Raw genomic sequence first — 22,762 nt, forward strand, 5'->3', positions numbered from 1 at the left:
GTAAGTAAGCACATTACAGTTCAGGGGCCTTTCAGTTAAGATGAGGAAGCAGTGAGAATAATGGGGGGGAGGGGGCAGAGAAGAGAAAAACCATTTATTAATTGCCTGATCATCGAATAGGTACCCAGCACTGCATTAAGTACTTTATATGTATTATTTTGCCTATTCCCCATGACAACACCATTAGGCATTATTATCACCATGAGCAGAATGAAAAAACAGCTGTTTTAAGTAACTTAGTCAATGACAAAACTAGAAAGGGGGTTTGGGGGTTAGGGCAGGGATTCCACCCCAAGCCTGGCTCTAAAGCCCATACTCTATTTTACCACAGGGGTTCTTTCTATTTTACCACAGGGGTTCAAAATCTTAAGAGACTCAAAAAATAAATGTTACTCCTGATAGACAATGTCCAAAACCAGTCAGACATCCTTAACTGTGGCTCAACACTTTCAGGGCCTCCTTATATTTCCTCACTCCTTGGCCCTTTGCACAGTTAAAGTGGACTAGTCCAGGTGACTAAGGCATCTTAAGTCATTTATTCTCCACCTATGACCAATCAGAAGGTGGTCACCAGGCAAGAGATAAGAAAGAGGAAGGCTGGATAGTACAGTTAAAAAGTGCAGGCTCTGGTATCCACGGCTTGGGTCTCAGTCCTAGATCATCTCAGGCCTGTGCCATCTCTTAACCTGTGCCATCCTCTGTGACTGTACCTGTAGGGTCATGAGAGCATCAAACGATAAATGAAAGCAGCACTCTACAAACGCCAAAGCCTTACCCAAACATTAGAAATTTCAGAATTTCACATTCAAGCTCAGATTCCCCTTCTAACATAAAGTCCTTCCCAGCTAGCACCCATTGGTGAGACAGTACCACACAATCCATGGCACTAGTTGCAATTTATTTGTTTTGCCTCCACCATTTGCTCACTGACAGAAACGTAGAGGCAGCACCAGAATTTCCTTATAAGTAAGGAATTTAGAAAGGGCAGTCTACTTGAAAGGTGTTAGGGATATACCCGGAAGCTACATTTATATAGCGGAAGCAGCTGAGTACTTGGAGAGGCCTGAAAGATTAGGGAGCTAGTGCTGCCCACATCCTCCCAGCCACCCTGGGCATGGGCACTGGTAACATCCAATCTCAGCATGCCCCGTGAAACCTGGCCTCTGCCAATTTCTCAAGACTCATCTCTTAACCATTCCTTCTCCTTACTCCCACTGCTCCAGCCATTCTGAACTACTTGTAGAGCAGAAAGTAAGCCCTAGTATTGCTCATCTCCAACCTCTGCTTCCACCTAAAGCTAAATACCTCTTTAATTCTTGAGGCCTCAGGTATTACCTTCTCTAGGAAAACATCCTTTGCACTTTCCAATCCTAAACTTTGTGCCTATGGGTATTTCCATAATACTCCATTATAGCATCTCTGTCATAGCAGTTACTACCACTGGAAATTGAAAATAGGCAGCCTCATTTCCGAGTCTGAGCTGCAACCACCATACTCCACTGGCTCTCCTCACTTTTAGCAATGACACACATCCTGGCCTAGAAGACCGACGCCAGAGCCCCAGCTGTTAACATCTACACTACTTTGCCTCCCATTTGTTCCATTTTATACAAGTAATTTGGTCACCTCCCCAAAAGACTTGAGAGCTAAGTCGTAGTCTTTGATGTTCCCCATGCCTGGTATACTAAAGAAAAGAATGGACAGGGGGACTTAAGTGACTTTGCTAGAATATGCAATCTTTTCGAAATCCTTTTGAAATGAATGGTTTAGTTTTTTAACTACTATAATGCTTAACTCCAGACAAGAGATGAAGTTTAGAATCATATTTTTGCAATCACCACCAACTACAATTGTCACAGGACCACAGTATGGTTGCCACGAAACATAAAACATTCCAACAAGATAGAAAATCTTAAACTACAAACTTAAAGAACCAGAAAGCCACAAAAAAGCAGAGTTGGTCTGCTCAAGTTAACTACAACAGTTTGGTTAGCTAGAAATCCTTGTAGTGTTTTGTGCTGAAAAGCAGTAATCATTGCCGATATAATGGAAATGTCCAATGCCAATACCCATGTCAGAGTACATGTAAATGTCTAAACATTTCACTCCCTTCGAACTGCCTCATAGTATGATATGCTACATTTTATTTAGTCTGTCCCCTATTAATGAGACTTTTAGGTTATTTTCAAGTTATTCACTTAACTAATAAGCTACAAATATCCTTGATACACTTCCATATTTCTCTATTTCTGAGTAGAATATTTAGATTTCCAAATTGTTCACTGTAAACCAATAAAATTATAAATAACCTTGTACATGTCTTCTTGTGCAGCTCTGTATTTCCGAGTTGGTGTAGGAGAGCGACCTCTAGACATGTAACAACACATACAGTACATTTTAGGTAAAAAACAGCCATATTTCTATCAGCACATATCTATGTGCATAAACACATTTTAATCACTAAATTGCTAACAGGGGTTTATTCTCTTGGATGGGTTATTTGAAGTATACTAGTGGATCTCATGAACTACTTGTGTAATTCCAAAAAAAAAAAAAACTTACTATGAAAATCAAACCCAGGAAAAAACAAACACCACATTCACAACTGTATTTACCTCTGGGGGAATTTTCAGCAATGAGGGAGGCAGATGTGATCAGAGAATGATATTGGTGATATTTTATGACTGAAGCTGAGTGGTGAGTTCATAGGTGTTCATTATGTAAGTATTAATCTTTTTAATGTTTAAAATAGCTAATAAATCCAACCAAAAGAGTCAAATCCAAGGCAAGGGATGTAAGTACACCCAATCCTCCACAAAACGAGGTAAAGATTTGAATGAGAGTAGGACTAGGTTTTAATTATTTTTTTATAGGTGTTTCTTTTTTATAGGTGTTATTTCATAGGTGTTTATTTTTCGAACCAGTAAGTTAAATTTAATAGACTTAAAATAATATTCAGAGGAAAACGGTTTTTTTAAAAGATTCTTAATAAAGGCATAACAATTAATTTGCATACTTCTAGGAGGACAAGTTCCTAAATATTGAAAGGGAAAAGGAATATTAAAAAAAAAAAAACTATAAATACCTCCATATTTAGGCACTGATAGTCTAATTATTCTCTCAAAGGATAGAATATTTCCTGAAATATTATGCAAATTTGCTATTAATGCCTAATTATAATACTAAATACTATTTAAACTAAATTGTAGTTTGCAATGGTGACCTAGAGAAGACAATGTGGAAAATCCACAAGACTCTAACAAAAACCGTCAAAGAGTTAGCAAATGAGGAGTCTTTTAACTAAGCTTTCGCATAACCAAAAAGTAATAAAATTACCTGATTTCCAATGGCATAATAATTATAAGGCAATTAAAAATGGAATATTCAGCAATCATTATCTACCACGTAGAATCCTCATGAAAAAGAAATTTATCTGAAAATTACTCAAAATCTAAGTTGCAATCACTACAAGGGAAATACAATGCAAAAATAAAAAGGACTCAAGTCAAAACTGAGATTTTTATATTCCAAAAGAAAATAAATGCTTATAAAAAAAGTTTAACACTTCTTTTCAGTTGTGGATAAGGATTTGGTATATCTTCAAAATCCTTTTAGAAGTAGGCAAAAATGAAGTGATTAAGAATTCTTTACAACTTTGAAAAGCAAGCAGGATTAACTACTACTTCTCCCTTTTTAATTTTTAATTGCCGTTTTCCAAGTGGCCACAAGAGGGCGGCACAGCAACATTCTCTTAAAAGAGCAAGCCTGTGGGTTCTCTGCCCAATAGCTGCCATTTCAGCACTTGGGTGGTGGTGATCTTCCTAAACTTACAAAATGGCAGCACTGCTTGGCAGAGCATGTTTTTTTGTTGGTGGTGGTGGTGGTGAAAGCAAAATCTGGTAAAAATGCAAAGCAATCTACACTGGAATTCCATAAAACTTATTTCCAGACTAAGCTCTATCAATGAGCTAATATTTATGGAGTACTTATATAGCAGGTATATGCAGAAATTCTCCTCTCCTACGACAACCCTATAAGACAAATTATCCTCATTTTACAGAAGGGGCTTAACCCAAGAGTGTGTATATGATGTCATCCCCCACCCCCACAGTCTGAATTATGGGATCCACGCTATTAACCTGAGTGGTATTGCTGTCCCCATCATACATACATTCTTCAGTTAAACAGATTATCAAACCACCCAGGGCTGATGCAGAACAATTCCTTTTCAATCCCTTATGTGTGTCTTAAGAGGACAGAAAGGCAAAGATCATTAAGTCATGAGTTTCCTATTGATACAGAATACTGGATCTAGTTCCTTAAATAAATGTAACTGCATCTTTAAGACCCTCTCCACCTCTGGTTCAAGTCCTATGATTCTAAAGAATAAGCTTCACTATAAACAAGGTTAACAGACAAGTAACAGACTGAGGAAAGAAATTTCAATGTACACACAACAAAAGAATTATACATACAACACATGAAGAATTACGTATCAAAGAAAAATCAAATAGAAAACCGGGCCAAAGAAATGGACATGCAACTACAGAAAAGAAACTGAAATGGCCAATAAACTTATGAAAAGGTAATTAAACCTCTACGGTAATTTGGGAAGTGTATATTAAACAACAAATTATTTTACACTCATCTGCTCTGCAGAAATTAAAAAGTCTGATAATACTAAATGATGGCGAGAAAGTGGGGAAAATAGTACTCATATACCATTACTGAAAAAGTAATCAGTAGAGGCTTTGGAAAGCAACTTGGCATTATCCAGTAAACCTCAAAATATGCATACGAATCATGCAATCCAATCTGTGGGTGTATAACCTAAACAAATTATCAAATTCATGAGGAGGCGGGAAGTATAAAAATGTTTAGAGCCCTGCTCATAAGATCAAAAAAGGAAATAATCTAAATGTGCATGTATGAAAATCTAAAAATAAAATGTGAATAGTCATACTATGCAATTAACTACAACAGTTAGAATAGGGACGAATTACATCTATAAATATCAACATGACAATTTAAAAACTATATTTTTAAAACAAAACACATTACGTGAACCATACACGTTTTCAAAATGCCAATGTTTTTATATGCCAATTTCATGAAAGGAGAAGGCATAAACAGGATTTTAACCATATCTTATTTAAAACTTTAATTGTATTCTTTGAATTTTTCTGAATTTTTCAAAAAATGGCTGTGCTTCTAACATTGCAGAATTGATCAGTGTATTCAGGAGTAGACCTTCCTGGTATTTGACAGTTCTGGTATTTGACAGTTCTTCTGTAAATTACTCTAACACTGGTAACACTATGGATCCTCTTTCCAGAAAAAGGCACATGTATAAGAAAAAAAGCACACAAAAATGCTGCTTGCAATTTCGGGGGGTAAAAGGCCAAGTTCCATCAGTACCTCCCAGATTAAGAAATCCAGTAGTAAAGAGGGAAAAAAAAATCTACCTTTAATAAGCATGTTTCTAAAATTCCCAGCCAGTGCCAGGCAGAAGTCACCTTACCTTTTTCATGCTCCTTCTGCTCCCTAATAACCAATAAATATTTGAGTAGTCCTAAATAGCTTAGGAAGCATCAAACAAACGGCACCCAGGCATACCTATCAATAGAGAAAAATGAATTACAGCAACAAGCCTGGATAAAGGTACAAACTGGATACCCATTTCACAAATACTTACCCAGTCAAGATTTGGCAATATACTAAGGGCTATACAAAGGACAGGGTAAGCTTTCCATGCAGGTAAGAACATGAAAGACTTTCTAACCCACCAAGCAGTAAAAAGCAGGTACAAGGGGAAAAGCTCTCCCTATATATAACCCACCAGGTTGAGTGACATATTTAAATCCCTTTAGAACCCTGAAGACAGGTGGAAGTGTTGACAGAGTTCCTTTCAGCCCTTTGAGTTTTGTTTTTACTTACTAACTTTTAGGCTATAATCTTTAGACTTTTAAGACAGCAACTCAAACTTCAAAGGAGACTTAAAAATGCCTGGATACTAACTTCAACAGTAAACGGTACTCATGCCCACGGTGTCATAGGGAGTAAGCGGGGTCCGTGGATCAGGCCACAGAAAAAAAACAGGAAAGGTAAGGGCTCACAACTTTCTTAACCACCACCAACAATCACTGTGGCAAGCACTTTGCTAAATGTTTTAGACCACAGTTTCTCAAGCACAGCATTACTGACATTTTGGGCCAGATAATTCTTTGTTGTGGGGGGCTGTCGTGTGTGTTGTAGGATGTTTAGCAGCATCCCTACCATCTACCCACTAGATGCCAGTTGCACCCCAGCTCCAACCAAAAATGTCTCCAGACGCTGCTAAAAGTCTTGGGGGGGGGGGGGTCTCCTAGTTGAAAACCACTTCTTCAGAAACATTATTTTATTTGATTCTAACTTCCCTAAGAAACACACACTAAACCCTTACTCCTAGCTTAAAAAATGAATAAGCTCAGAGGTTCCTGCCCAAGATCCTACAGCTAAAACGAAGCAGACACAAACTCCTATCCTATTATCCCTTATTTCCCAAACCTGCCTCAGTACAAGAATCAACGGAGGTTATTGTTCAACATACAGATTCCTGGGCACCACCCCAGAACAAGTGAATTCTAACTTCCACGCAACAAGCCTGTGAATGTTTAATAAGCACCCCAGGTGATTCTTAGCAAGTAAATTTGGGAATTTACATGCCTATATAAAGCTAAATTCAGAGGTACAAACTTTTTTCTTAAGCAAGGGAAATGGAGCACTGCAAGAATTTGACCCATCGTCCCCTTCCCCCCAAATTACAACTTACCAGCCATGTACTGCCTCTATTTGGATGTCCAATAACCTCTACTGGAACTGGACACACTCTAATTAAGATTTTTGACACCCAACACACTCAAGAGCTATTTCCCTACAGGGCATGTCTGTAGAACAACTGTTCCCATCCCCGGCTATGCAACAGACCCACCTGGAGCACTTCTGACTATTCGATTATCTCCTCTCCCCTCCCCTACTATTACATAAGCCCTAAAATCCAATCAGGTATGGGCCTGTTTTTTTTTTTCTTTTTTTTGTGAGGAAGATCAGCCCTGAGCTAACATCCATGCTAATCCTCCTCTTTTTGCTGAGGAAGACCGGCTCTGAGCTAACATCTATTGCCAATCCTCCTCTTTTTTTTTTTCCCCCAAAGCCCCAGTAGATAGTTGTATGTCATAGTTGCACATCCTTCTAGTTGCTGTATGTGGGACGCGGCCTCAGCATGGCCGGAGAAGTGGTGCGTCAGTGTGTACCCGGGATCCTAACCCGGGCTGCAAGTAGCGGAGCGCGCGCACATAACCGCTAAGCCACCATGCCGGCTCTGGGCCTGGTTTTTTTTTCAATTCTCAAGTGATTCTGATGCAAGCCTATTTGAGAACTAAGTTTGGAAACTAAGTTTAGAACAAAACAACAAATTAGAAGCCCAATCTTCATAAACTATTGCAAATACAAAGTGCATGTGTGACAACGGGAGTCAAACTGCATGAGGACGAAGATCTCCTGGGGTCTCCAGTACCTCCCTCCCACTCACTCACCTTTCCCGGTGCTTCCTCCAACCACCCCCATGGGAATCACTTCAGCTACAGTTTAACTTGAAATTTTTTATGTAAAATGACGGGCTTTTGAACAGCATTGTGTTTCCGGCATCAATAACACCTACAATGCAATGTGATTTTGAGTTTTTGGTTTCTTGAAAAAGCAATGTTCTTTAAGAGAAGCAGAGTATGGAATTATTCTAGATTGTTACTGTTTCCCCCAATCTGCTATATAGTTTCCTCTTACCCATCTAATTTGACAGCAACTTTTGACAAGATGCTTAAGTGATCCTGGAGCCAAAGTGCCGGTGTTGAATCCAGTTCCAACATTTATTCCCCCTTGTGCCTCAGTTTCCTATCAACAAAAAAGGATGATAATCATACCTACCTCGTAGTCTTGTTGAGAAGATTACTCGAATTAACACATACAAAGGACTCAGAACAAGTTCCAGGCTCATAATAGGCACTATGAACGATACCCATTACTGAGTCTTTCCAAAGCAATCAACTGAGTTTTCTCTGAAACATCTCTCACAATCATTTCCTCTACTGGTTTGATATTTAATTGAAATGCAAAATTACAAAAACAACCAGCATAAACAAATTTCAGAACTATCTACAAATCCTTGTTAAGTATACAGCTCAACTGAAAGAACAGAATGGCATGGGTATAAAAGAGCTCAGCAGGCTAGAGGACCACCCACAGACCTTCAAAGGAAGATAGCTCTGTGATAATTTCGGGAGTTGGTTAACCAGAAGGAGGTGGCAAGCATTTCCACTACACTAACCCTCACATTAAATAAAATATACATTAAAAAAAAAAAACTTAAAACAATATCTGACACAGAGTAAGCACTCAATAAAATGTAAATCTACTCTGGCATTTTTCTATAAAATGTTAACCACATGCTGTTTTCCTTCACGATAAAATCCAACATGAGAGATCACAGGCACTGCCAGACTCAAAAATAACCCATAAAAATACAATACCCTGAAGTTTATCGTCGTATTCTATTCTCTTTTTTTTTAACGCTGGTTACAATTCACAACCTACCAAGGGGTGGCAAACATCACTCTAAATAACTGCCCCACAGTACTGCCCATGTCCACAGCTATAGCCTTTGGTTCTGGACAGTTACCTGTATTAGCTAGAGGGAAAGGAAGTTCTGAATGGAATATAACTGCATTCAAAATTAATTCTGGAATTCAAACTTTTGGAGGTATCATAAAAGAGTTTATAAATAGAGACTTACAGTAAGGGAGAGAGAGCACTACAATTTGAAACAACTACGACAAGAATTCAGAAATCTTGGGATGAAAAAATTTCATCAGCACACACATTATAAAGGTATTGATACAGCTGGATCTAGCACCAGATTTACTACCGAAACTGTTTCTCTTCCATCAAGCATACAACTCCCCTTATCAGCACCCTACGTGCAGTTGCTTCCAGACCTCCAAACTGTGGCTCCAGGCTGTTGTTAAAATTGCCCTTAAAAGGGATGGAGAAAATGAGACAGGCAATGGAAAGACCATGGGTTAGAAAAGAATATAACGACAAGTCCTCTGCGCTCCATCAAAAGATTCAAAACACGTGGAGACACTTGCAAACATATGGAACACATGCAAATTTAAAACACATGGGGAGCTTTGAAAAATTAACTGAAAACCTGGAGGTTGGTGTAGACAATGGTATTTTTAGAAGCTCTCCAAGGTCTGATATAGGAACAAAAAAACAGAACTCAAGTAACACATAAACCGAAAGGAAATGAAGGAAGCAGAGGAAACCAAAAAACACACAAATCTTGGGACCATAGTTCTAACAGAATAAATTGTACTTTAGGCCTTATGTGAAATCAAATATATGGTGCTAAATGAAGACTGATTACTAAAAGCAAGCTACAGCCAATTAAACATTGCTTGTAAATATTATTGCAGTTACATTTATATCCAAATAGTACTGCACCCTGGTATTCATTATTCACTTTTGTACAGCTTGAGAGGGGAAATGAGGGAGAGGTTAAACGAGGGCAATAATTACTAGCTCCAAAAGAGGGGGGAAAAGGTATCTACTCAGTGACTGCCAAGAGTAGGGCTATGACTCACACAGAAAGCTCTTCCAGTCCAGAAAGAATCATATGCTCCCTTCAAAATAGTGGCTTTCTCAGAAAAAAACTTGAGAGGATTAACTGCAAAACACACCCAAGGTTTCAACTAACTAAACGGTGACTTGCCTCCTCAAATCATCTTAACAAATCTCTCTCCTAACTGGCCTAAACAGACTCTTGTGGGGAGACGAGGACACAATCTCGGCCTTCAGGGACAAGCTGGCTCTTAAAGAGGGCCTCAGAAAGTGTAGAGGAGTGGTAAGAAAGTAAGATGAAGCATTTGGAATGAAATAGTATTACTAATAGCTTACATTTATTGAGCACTTTCAACATAACAGGCTCTTTGCTAAGTACTTTATAGGCACTTGACAAGCTAAGATGACCGTCATTAACCACATTTTAAAAATGAGAAAATTCCGGGGCCGGCCCGGTGGCTCAAGCGGTTGGGTGCGCGCACTCCGCTGCGGCGGCCCGGGGTTCGCTGGTTCGGATCCCGGGCGCCCACCGACGCACTGCTTGGCAAGCCGTGCTGTGGCGGCGTCCCATATAAAGTGGAAAAGGATGGGCACAGATGTTAGCCCAGAGCCATCTTCCTCAGCAAAAAAAGAGGAGGATTGGCGGATGTTAGCACAGGGCTGATCTCCTCACCAAAAAAAAAAAAAAAAGAGAAAATTCCAAGTCCAACAATGAGTACTTCACCTGCCTACGCTGGGGAAAAAAGTTTTCAGTACTAAACTAAATGCTGCACTGGTGCATATTATGTACACAGCTCTTGCCAGGCACTGAGGTAACAGCAAACACATCACAAATGACAAAATAACTCATTGGAATTGAACCACAGTATATAAAATCAAGACTATCCTTAGAATGATGCCTTAGCCAGGGCTCTTTTGCAGCATTCTCCCCCGAAAAATCAGAGTGATCACACTTCCCCCAAACTAGGGGGACTCTCCAGTAAAGGGAATTGAAATACTTCTCAGTGTGAAATATGGTCCAGAGATGTCACTGAAATACCAAAAAAGGTGATCCTTAATCAAACATGTTAACAAGAAAATGCTAAATGGGAACTGCTTCAAAATGTAGCATGAATGGCTGCCATACAGGGACCAGGTTCTCCACGATTTATTTCGTAAGGCAAAGCCTTGTCCTCCACCTCATAAACTGCAGTCAAGCTTTTTAGAAAGGTCTCTGCCCCCAGACTTGGCCTATCAATTAAAGTTTGGACTGATCAGGGGAAAGTCATAACAGACATGAAAACAATGTGTTCCAACACTGTGCTATATTACTGATTACAAAATAAGCACACGATAGACGCTGGGCATTTGATAATTGAGTCAACTTTTGCTGTTCTGGCTTTACCCTAATAACACCCAAGTTCCAAAGCAAGTAGTAACAGGCAATTTTGCTGAGGTATAAATCTGAATTCACTGCCCAGTCAGGCTGGAATGCAGAAGGGAATTACTCAGCTATAATAACAAGGACCCAGCATAAGTAAGCCAACATAGTTATTTTTATTTTATACAAAATAACTCTTAGGTGATTAAAAAAACTTTGTTTGCTAAAGTGACACCCCCCTTCAAGAAAGCCAAGAGAGTTCTAAGGTTTTCAGAAAAACGTTACAAGACCTTAAAAAAAGATGGCTCATAGCCAGAAAAAATTTACTAAATGTTACAGTCACTCAACTTTTATGTCAAGAACAAGTTTACCACATTTTATGGAAGAAATGATAGGAGTTTGGAAATCTCAGCTGGCCTCAGGAAGTCCCTCTCACAATTGTCAAGGGGTTTGCTTATGGGGGGGATATTAACTAATTATAAAATTTGTGAGTTTCAGATACTGTTAGGTAAAATTCAACTGAACTTCGAGATTAACCTCTCAAGCAATAACTTGCTAAAACTTTTACAACTAAAATTCCTTATCAAATATCCCGTGCCCACCTTCCTGTGATGACTTAATCTTTATAAAAGATGTTCATCTCCAAAAAGCCAAATATCAATTAGAAACTGCAGGTTTTGAAAGTAAGAATCCAAGAGAGAGTTTAATCAACACTTTTCTTGCCATTTCATGCAATTCTGCGCACAGGAGGAAAACCCATAGAAGGCTCAATGAACAGACCTAATATCTAATACTCTGGTTCTTTAAAAAGTTAATTGGCTTCAAGTAGCACTTGAACAGTTCATAGATAAACTGCTCCCTCATAATATGCATTTTAACTCAGATAGTAACGATAACTATTTTGGGGTAAAACATCTTCAACAGAGTAGTTTATATCCTGGAACCTGACTGCAATGTTACTCAATTCTATCCCACTTGCAGGAATTTAAGGGCATGTAGCAATACTAAAATTTTAATACAACTAAACAGAATTCAATCTCCCCATACACAGAAAAAACAAACCTTTGTGCTTGTTGCTTTAGATGCACTTTAAGAAGACGGAAACTCCAGTTAATGATCATCATCTTCTACAAGTATTTGTCTCTTAGGCTATAAAATATTTTATATACAATTTATATTTGAGCATATAATTTAAAAATCACTTACATAACCTTTGGTGAACAAGTCTGTAAAACAAACCTGATTTCACCTGAAGTTTCTATAAACTATCTAAAGAATTCTTCCTAAAAGAACCAAGACTATGCACACCTACAGAACCAACTAGTGTAGTGAATTTTACTTTTTATAAACTTTATTCAGAAACCTAGGATATGCCCAGGTAAACATTTCTACCTACACTCAGGAGGTCTACATCTCTTTTGAAACAGTATCTTTTACTCAAAAACTTTCTGAACTATGGCCAACTACATGACAGCTCAGTCCTGCTACTGCTGAAAATACTCCTGTAACATAGAAAAAACGTTGTCAGGATACATAAGAAAACACCAATATAGCCTCTCCTTCATGCTTAAATTCCTTACTTGTGACTGAATAATAAACCCGTTGTTGGTATTAAAAAAAAAAAAATTTAACCAGAAATTCTTGCAAGGGTGTCCAAACAAGGCAGACCATGCACATGACCGCAGTGTTTTAACAAGTTTACCAGGACTGAATTAAACTTTCCAGAATGGGGGATCTGAGATGTTTCCCAAGATTTTGCCAAGTGATTCCACTATCAGTCGAGTTTTGGGAGTCACAGTTCTTCTGCAAGTGCTATTAACACTTTAAACGACATGTTTTCTAACACGTGTTTGCATAGTAATGGATGCTGTACTCTGCGTTATGTTTTAAACTTAATATTTATAGTTACTAAACAAGTGAAAATTCCTAAGCTATTTTCTACTTAACTATGCCGTTGTTAATCTTAAAAATAAATCACTTTGCACATACTGACCTGAGTTTTTCTCCATCAAATGCCAATTGAGAAAATGTATGGTACCAAGTAAAAGCGCAGGGGGACAAATTCAAATAATCTTCCCTTTGTTTATGAGCCATGTATTAAACATCTGTTAACACGTTTCAATTTAAATAAAAATACCTCTTCTAACAGTGAAACGGTTTTTGTCAACGGTAACAAAATGTGACTCAATAATCTCCTCATACAGAAAAGAAAAAAAAAGAAGACCCGCTAGGATATCTCAAACGAAACCGAAAAATATAAAAACTGGCAGGTTTTACACTTGAAGGTTTCCGATTACTGCCTTTCACTTTCTCCAAAAGCAGCAGCCGCTTCTAAAAGAAAAACCACTCCCAGGGATGGGCAAAAAAATACACGCCGTAGGGTGTACACGGCTACAGGGAAGGGCGGAGAGGGCTACAGGGAAGGGCGGAGAGGACTACCCGGAGCGAATGGGTCTGGGGAGGCCGCCCACCGGAAAGTCCCCGTCAGAGCTCCCCGCCCCTGCCCCTCGACGCAAGGAGGCGGCGCGCTGCGCAGAGGAAGCACCCAGACTGCGCACGCAGCCCAACGTCACTTCGTTGGCTCCTCCCGGCCGCGAGGCGCCTGACGTCACGAGGCGGGGCCTGCCCGAAGGCCGTCGCTGTTGACCTGCTGTTACCAGGCACGCGCGCAGCCAATCAGCACTCGGCGCCGGCGCCGGCCGGCCTTTGAACTCAGCACGGCAACTTCCTGCTGTTTGGCGAGTACACAGTGCAATGCAGTATGTCTGTCAGCGCTGCGGCACAAAGGAACAGCCATTTTGTGACTGAGCTGGACCTGCACCAAGATGCCAGGGGCTCAGAGAGCTGCTGCCTGTGCTAACTACCGAGTTGCCCTTTATTTCAGCACCAGAGAACCAAAAAAGGGGAGGGGGGGGAGGTTTTGGTATTTCAGGTTTCAATTCACTTTATTTTGACTCTTCTCAGAAATCCCGATTCTTAAGAATTATCAGCGTCATAAAATGGCTGCCACTTAAAAAACTGCCTGTTCCAGTCCACAAGCAACTGCATTATGCCATTTGTAATCATCCCCAGGCTTTTAGAATAACTGCTAAAAGGCTGATTTAAAGACAAGATTTTGCCCGGCCCTCACGTTATCAAAATAAATCTGGTTCAAAAGGAGACGACTTGGAGATAAATTTAATAAACTGTTTCAGTTCTTAAGATAAATTGCAAACACAGCGCCCCAGAACACACACAACTCTTTGTGTGCACACAGTTCCATTCACATTCCCTTCTCTCCTGTTTCCATTCTTTAATATTACTGAAGTTACCCCAAACTGCAAATATTTAGATAAATGTGTGGTATACATTTCTATACATATCACTCAAACTGTTTTAAATATTTAGGAACTTTACAGGTTTCAAATATTTTTAAAATCTTATTTTTGAAAGTGAACTGTTTAATCTTCAAAAATCATGATATACAAAGTATAATATTAAACTGAAGCAGTAACTTCAAAAGAATACAGAAATAACAAACTTACATCACTATTAAGTATTGCATTATTTCCAAAAACAGGAAAATATCAGGTCTACCAAAACTTGCACTCAATCCTTTCAAATCCTAAAGTAATTCTCAGACCAAAAAGTTTACTTGACCTGCCAACTCCTCCCTTCCTCTCCTGTGGCTCAAGCTGCAAAAGTGCTTTTTTGTAGTATTCCCTACACTAGACTTTGTGCCATAGAAACCAGATCCTTATGAAGAAATTCTGATGAATTAAGGAACCAGGTACTAGTTACCGGAACAATCACTTTAATTTTAGTTCACTAAAAATACCAACAATCTACTACAATAAACCACCACCACCATCCTTTAGCTTTATAATTTTAAAAGGAAGTGATGTCATAATTATGTACCTGTATTAAGGTATGCAATTTAGGGTAACTAATTTAAACTCCCATCTTCTCTTCCAGGAATCTCTCAAATATTTTTGGACATTCATCAGGTATATGACAAAATATACTTGACAAAATGCATTTAAAAGTACAGTACCTGCTTCTTGTTAAACTGTAACCCCCACTGCCAGTTAGGCAAACGCATGACAACTTCTAAGTAGTTTTCCAGGTGAGAGCAAATTATTAAAAGAATGAATAGCGACACTGCTTGATTTTTTAAATTAGAAAGCAGAGTCTGATCAATGATGTTAACCACAAACCTTGCATAAGAAAGCCAAAACCCATGTGAGACTATGCAAATCATACACTCAAGGGAATAACAATTTTAGGTATTGAATCTTTAATAATTTGTCAAATATACCTGGGGATTCCTATTTCTTCAAATCACCAGTACTTCTCAGAAAAATCAGTTTAGGATTAGTAGAGAAGTTTTCTGTCCTAAATCTAAGCTAGGTAATTACATGGGCAATTCAAAAGACAGCAGTCCAAACTATGTGACAACTCAATCTGCAAAAGAATTTAGCAAGGTATTTTTAAAAGCAAGGGTCAAAATATTTTAAGTTAACAAAACAAATAAAATTCAACATTTGTAATAACAAACCATGTTCAATCAAAACTTTCAAATTCACTGACCTATTTATATAAAATTATAAAAAGCAAAATTGGGGAGGAAACTCATATAAACAATCACATCCTTGTTAAATGTATGATTTAAAATTCATGACATGACAATTCGTAAGAATACACATCAAGAAATGCATTCATATATACTTTTAAAAATTAATATACAAAACATACAACAAAACATCTTAAAGGCTTTATTACTTAAGTCACTAATAAGGTACTCCAACAAATGTGAAACAAATCATGATTTGAACAAACAGTACATTTGTAAGCTTCAGAAGATAAAGCATTCCAGGCGACTCTGTCAAAATAAATCAATAAATTTAAAGCAGCTACAACTAATATGTGAGGATAAAATACTGTATCAACCAGAAAGCATTGTCTGAATATAAGCATAAAAATGCAAACCTTAAAATATTTTAAACATAAAATACAGTTATAATCACAGTAACAAACACAAAACAGAAGTAAATTAAGAGTATTCCAGGATTTCTGTGATCACAGGTTTGATTTCATAAATGCAGGAACTGTAACAACCGAGTAAAGGTTTTGATAAATCATATCAAAATTTCCTAAAATGTCAAGAGTATCAAAAGAAATATAGAGTCAAATAAAAATATAAACTGAGAGGCATCAGTCAAAGGGTCTTTTTTGCAATTTCATTTTAAAATGTACATTTTTTCATTCATATAACTTTCTCAAATGTCTATTTACTATAATTTACTACCACAAGGCTCCTCTATGGCCTTCAGTTACAAGTTTGGGTATCCTAGATTCTTCACAGAAAAATTTGCCTTGTATGTAAAATGGTGCAATGCAGCAATGGCTAAACCGACAAGGTCATTTTTCTACAGCACAAAAACCTAAAAACTGAAATTATTGACAGAAAAACTCTAGTTTACAGGAAAGGCCCCCTTCAATAAAGGTACCTTACCTTTTGACTGCTGTAAGAGGCCTTAACTCACAACTCAACTTTCATAAATTGCTACCAAAAAATTAGGGTGTGGCATATTAGCAATCTCAAGGTCACGCTTTAAAAAACGAACCCAAATTAGTAAAATACTTAAAATAAAACAGACAGCTATCCTTGTCTGTCAAGGTAAACAATGTAAGCTGAGGTTTCCCCCAAAAAAAGAAAAAAGGAAGAAAGTTGATAGCTCATACCTCGATGCATTGCTGTGTAGCGAACTGTCCTCCTCTTGGCTTTTGTCCTTATTTCTCATCATCTTTTAATTCTTAAATATTAAGGGGGAGGGGGAATCTGTGTTTGCTTTGAAGTCCTGTGCCCAGGTATTTACTGTCAAAAGTTGAAAGAAAGGTAAGGTCCCAGCTTCTATCGATGGTTTTTATTATCAGGAACAAAGTCCTGACGATGTAACGATATTGTTATAACACAACAGCGGTAAACATCAAAAAACAAAATATTTCTAGTTTTTCCTTTAAAAAAAAAAAACAGGATAAACCAAACGGGGAATCATCACTATCAATAAGGAAAGTTTCTCAAAGTAACACACTGGATACAAATAACAATCTCTGTATCTTATTGCGTCATCCAGGAATTTCTCATATTTACAGAAAATAAAGCAAACTTAAAGATATAAATCTTTAAAATCAACACTAATGATCATGAACTTACCTGATCCATGTAGTAGGTCCAAAGCAAGAGTCCTATCTACTAGTAGAAAAATATCAGATCCCAAATAATTAAAAATAAAAACAAAATTCTCCGTTAAAAGACGAAAAATAAATAAAATAATCCTCAAATATGTTAACTGGTCAAAAAAATAAAGCAACAATTAATACTAAAACGGGTCCGGAAGAAAAAAAACCTCATTAGGAGAGCGCACAAAAATGGAGGTGCGCCATGGCTTCTAAGCTGGAAAAAACAACGACCTGGGCTCTCAGTACGGCTGCTTCTTTCCAACAAGGCACGAAAAGAAAGCTCCTAAAAGCTGCTTTTCTCCCTAAAAAAGGTTCGAATCGACCCCAGTCAGTCACTAGGAGAGGCAGGGGGCTGCGGGGGCCCCCTGAGGCTGCCCGAAAGTTAGGGAAAGTTGCGTAAAGTGAGGCGAAGGCAGGGAGCAGAGCGCGCTCTCTCTAAGGCACAGCCGCCATCTAGAGCCTCCTTCCCAGCTCTGAGAGCTCTGCCTTTGATTGACACTCTCTACATTTACCCCACAACTCAGGTGATGTACCATAGACCCACCCCTTCATCTCCACCAAAAAAAAAAAAAAAAGATCCTCCATCCCAGGGAGCCTGAGGACCCCCACCCCCACACCTCCCAGCCCCTCCAGACCACCCCATCAGGGGGAGGGGGGAGGGTTTCTTAACCCCCTCTGGCTCAAGCACCCTTTTTAAGCCAGAGAGAAATGTAATTTGTTCCTTTTGTCTAAAGATCTGCTAAATATTTCAGTCCTTGAGCTAAAATAACTTCCTCTCTGGACAGGAAGTGGTGTTTTATCAAGCCATTTTGAAAGAGGGATAATTCTTAGAGAATATAAAGCTCAGCTTAAGTACTAACCTTTTAAAAAATTAACCCCCCCATGGGTAAAATGGTTTCTAAATAAAAGCAAAACCTCAATTTTATAAATTAAATTCAAATCTTGCCTTCTTTATGAAGCCAAAAAATTATCTAAAGACAAAGTTTAAGGGGGAATTTTCCATCCCAACTGGAAGAAAGGGGTATAACTCAAGAGCGCCTCCCTAGTGTTCAGTTGCATTAGAGCAAAAATTAATGCAACTAGTTTTTAATTCAAGAATCTCAATTTCCTTTTTACTTTAAAAAATTCTTTAACCCATTATATAACCTTGCAAACTTTACCCAAAAAATTCTCGTAACCACAATATATTTACTTGACACACTGATTCAGGCAAAACAAAGTTCTTAAATTCAAGAGTATGGAATTACCACGGTCACCTTTAAATAACAAACCCAAAAAACTCCACCTCCAAAAACAACCCAACACATATATCCCAACCCTTCCCTTGTATTTCCAATCAAATTCTAAGTATATACCCATTTCAACAATGGTAAATTAATAACAAATGGTCATATCTGATGGCAAGTTATCAAAGTAATGTCACAGGGCAAATTCTTCTAAATATCAAAGCCATGAGATCTATGCAAACAAAATTATTACTAATGCCAAAAACAAATTATTCAACACTCTTTCTCTCAACAGGCACCCCAGGAAAAGTCACATATCCAAAAAAAAAATATCAACTTTCCTTACTCAACATTATAATCTGCCAGAACAGTGTCCTTCCCTCACTAAGGAAATCCCATTTTTGATTTATATCCAACAAAAGCAACAATGTTGCATCTAGGTAAATGTAAAACCCATAATCAAACTCAGTTTCAATTCTGAACTTTCTACAAGATAATTCTGTACCAAAATCAAAATCCAAAATTCCCCTTTTGATTTATACAGACCAACCACCTCAATCAATGAGAACAAATGCTGAACATGTATTGATCATGGTTATATGTGCTATGATATCTGACATTAATCACAAATGCAGTAAGCTTAACTATTCTCACCAACAACAACTCAAGCTAAACTATTCCTTGTTCTCTGTATAATGGGAAAATATCAACAACCCATTTGGTCTTTCAAAATAAAGCCCATCACACTTTAAAATAGTTACTGAAACTGGTGTTAAGTTCATTGTCAATAAATTAAACTGCAGTATTCATCTAGAATTCAAACATAAGTAATCTATGACACAGTGATTCATTTATTCTAAATTCCTAAAGGTACATAATAAAAGATAATAATCCTATTTCATACTTACATAAAATGTATTATAGACATTATTGCCACCAAAATTTTAAGTCTTTTATGAATACTCTAAGGACACTTTCCTATAAATGCAACACCTCTCCCCCTAATATTAACTATTAAGGCAATAGGAGGCATCAGTTTAAATGTTCAGACGAATATTCTATTGCAAGACGTTTTATTTATAATATTAAAAATCAAGGGTAAAAGAAACCTTTTCCATCAACACAAAATAACTCAGAAAAATACTGTATCACTCATCCTGAATTTTGAGGCAAAGGCATTTTGTTTTAAAAGTTCATTAAAATCTCATGGCAAATTAAAGATTCTATTATTACCCAATGGTTATCTGAAGATGTTTCAAGAAAGCACAAAATAGCATTTCAACTGAACGACCATCTCTTAAAAGCACAAATAAATTTCTACAACTTTGTGAAAAAAGACAAATCTAGACCAACCAAGTAAAACATTTTCCAGCACACCATTTCCATTTTACCAGCTTTATTCAGTACACTTTACTGCTGGGCAACTGTAAAGGTCAAAGTGTTATTTAAGGCAATAACTGAACATTTAATGAAACTTCAGTTTTAAAAAAAAAGCCCAAACTGAGAAATTTTAAAGTGTTGGAAATTTTATTAAAGGTAACATTCCATAAGGTCATACTCATACAAATCAAACTGCAAAAAATTCCAGGCATACAAACTATCATCTGTGTTAATGTGCCATCTTTCTTCTCCAAATGTCAAAAATGTACTTGTTTTAATGATACAAAAAGTCTTTGGCAAGTCAAATCCACTGTCCACTTGTGTTGGGTAAGAAACCTATATCTTCATTCATTTCATGAAATCCATGTTAAAAGAACCCTGTCTTGGTTGTATATTATCACAGCACTCTTGTATTAATCCATTTTCCTCAATTCCCCATAGTGGACTGCCATCTTGATTTCTCAGTGGTAGGGTCCATTTGAGACTCTTCAAGCTGACTGGGTGCTTGATGAAAACATTAAAAGAAAAAAATGCTGTTGGAATACCAATAATCTTATTCCTTCAAACAGAGAACATCCACCCACCTTGAAGATACTCTTACCATACACAAAGCTTTAATTTTGTAACAGCTCTAAACTATGTAACTGTATTAAAGTTGTATGTACTGCACACACAACTTCTCAATGAGAGAATCAGAGAAAGACTGCACTCAAGCAACAAAGTTCTTCTACTGTCACAGATACATATGTAACCATAAAAAAGTGGCAGTGAAGACTCAAATTTTTAATAGTTAAATGTAATGTTATTATACTGTCTATATGAGAAGTAAAAACAAAAATTCAAATTCAAAAATCCTGGAAAGCTAAATTACAGCAACACTATGGATTCTAAATCTCGATGCAGAAAACTTTCCAAGCTCCTTCAAATAAAACTAATTATGGAAAAGAATCTTACAGATAAAAAAAAAAAGAAACCCAAAGCAGTGGATCATAGCATAGACTTCCAGTCCAACAGATGTTAATTTTGTTTAGATAATGCAAATGACCAATACAGATGCCACCATCCTTGGCTACATATCTGAAAATGCAGGTAATATGTAGCCACTAGGAAAAAAGTGATCAAAAATGCAAAATATCTGCCTGGCTTATTTGGTATTTGCCAAATCTGATAAAATATCAGATTTCAAATTAAATACAAATAAAATACTCCCATTCCCAAAATATCAAATGTTCCTCAAAGAAAAACAAATCCATTACTTAAGTAATTTGAACTAAAGGGATAAGTGGCAAGCCAGGAGATTTTACCATTAAGTAAATGATCCTGATTCGTCATGACCAAACATAATTGCAAAAATAAGTTTTAACCCTGATCTTCTCTATAAATTTTGCAGCTCTCAAACTAAATTTGTAGAGATAAAGTCTGGGTGACTGACTAGGAGATTATTAAACATAAGGGCATTTTTGCTGATTACGTAGCTAATACCTGTGTCTCCTAAAACTATCATCAGGATTTGTTGTCTACCATATACAACACAAAAATCTACTTAATAAACTATTTGGTTAACCAAGAGACATTGCCACTCATATTAAAAAAAAGACTGAAAATGAGTGTCACCACATCAGTAGTAAACATCAAACGCAAGATATTTCTCCTTAAGGTATTTTGCTGATTTCTCTCCATCCTAAAAGGAGAACTAAATAACTCACTCATTCATTCACCATACCAGTAAAATATCTTCCATTTGAACTGTTCATTCCTTAAAATGGACACATACTTCTATATAAAAGTATAAAAATAAAAATACCATCATTTCTCCTGTAGAGTTAATTGTAAGCCAACTTCTCCCCAATCTCTACTGCTATCACGTTAAGATCAAGCTCTAAATGAAGTTGGGGATGTAAATACTATTATGATGAACAATGACACTAATGCATTGATATCAAGTTACAATCATCTCAATGGCTATGGGTGCAATTTATTCAAGTTAGTACATTAAATGATAAACTCAATGCTTTATATTCTTCTGCCACAGGACAAGAGGTAAAATTTATTGAGATCATATAAAAGTTCCTTTTAAAACCATTATTTAAAAAATTTTTTTCAAAAGAAAACCTAATGACACTAAAATCATTCCAAAATTACTCAATAAAATGCACTAGTTTGTGTGACAAAAACAGAGATTAGAAAATACAAGCATATTGGTCATGCTATCCCATATATTGTCATATATTTAAGATAGTTAAAAAAAGGAGTGAAGAAAAAGAATGCTACAAGAGAAAGCAGACAACTCTTAATGACATTAAAAAGCCATGATCAATCTACATTCCTGCAAAGGCAATCAAAGCCTATAGTGAGAATTTTGTTAATAAGCAAAAGTGCTCAGTCAAGCATCAAAGCTCCTAAAAGAACAATGAGGGATTTAGGAGTAAGCCACTGATTTTCATGGAATTACAAATTCTTACAAAAATTAAATTTACAAATAAGCAAAGTTATGTTAAAAAATAAAAAAGTAGGCATGAGTTCTGTGAGCCTGGAAATGTTTTTGGTAACAAAATCCACAGTTCATCTGTAAAACAGAAATAGTAGCGGTACCTACCTCATGTGGCAGTAGTGAGGATTAAATGAGTTAGTACATTTACAGCTTTTACATTACCTGGCATATAGAAAGACCTCAATAAATGTTAGCTATTATTCTGATATACCACAATAAGCAAAATACTTGGGGACCTACAAACTAACCTTACTGAAACAAAATAATTTATATTCCAATAGTAATGATATCTCTGAAGAATCCATAGGATCATGGGGTCAATTAAAGACAAAACACTTTCTGCTTTAAAAAGAGAATTTAATCTTGCATTAAAATAAGATCAGTACAAAAAAACTGAGCAGAGTTTAGATATCAAAGCCCTACTAC

The 22,762-nt window shown here is 37.0% G+C and overlaps 1 protein-coding gene across 9 annotated transcripts in view; it reads right to left on the reverse strand.

The window, feature by feature from the left end:
* Positions 1-17,774, reverse strand: part of CHD2 (chromodomain helicase DNA binding protein 2) — a 117,672-nt gene extending 99,898 nt beyond the window's left edge. For 4 of the 9 annotated variants that reach the window (XR_015551625.1, XM_087428895.1, XM_087428891.1 and 1 more), the window contains exon 1: positions 2,310-2,898. Coding sequence is in view for 7 of the 9 variants with exons in the window: in XM_087428895.1 (XP_087285021.1) it covers positions 2,310-2,416 (107 nt within the window). In the remaining 2 variants the exon portion in view is untranslated. Of the gene's footprint in view, positions 1-2,309; positions 2,899-7,821; positions 7,930-12,079; positions 12,167-16,741; positions 16,875-17,213 lie in introns of those variants that run through there. The other 5 variants (XM_004431912.3, XM_087428892.1, XM_087428894.1 and 2 more) reach the window with 5 other exon arrangements.
* Between the last annotated feature and the right edge of the window lie 4,988 nt (positions 17,775-22,762).

This window comes from Ceratotherium simum, chromosome 3 (genome assembly GCF_057802395.1).
Source record: "Ceratotherium simum simum isolate JZ-2026a chromosome 3, ASM5780239v1, whole genome shotgun sequence".
Classification (NCBI taxonomy): domain Eukaryota; kingdom Metazoa; phylum Chordata; class Mammalia; order Perissodactyla; family Rhinocerotidae; genus Ceratotherium; species Ceratotherium simum.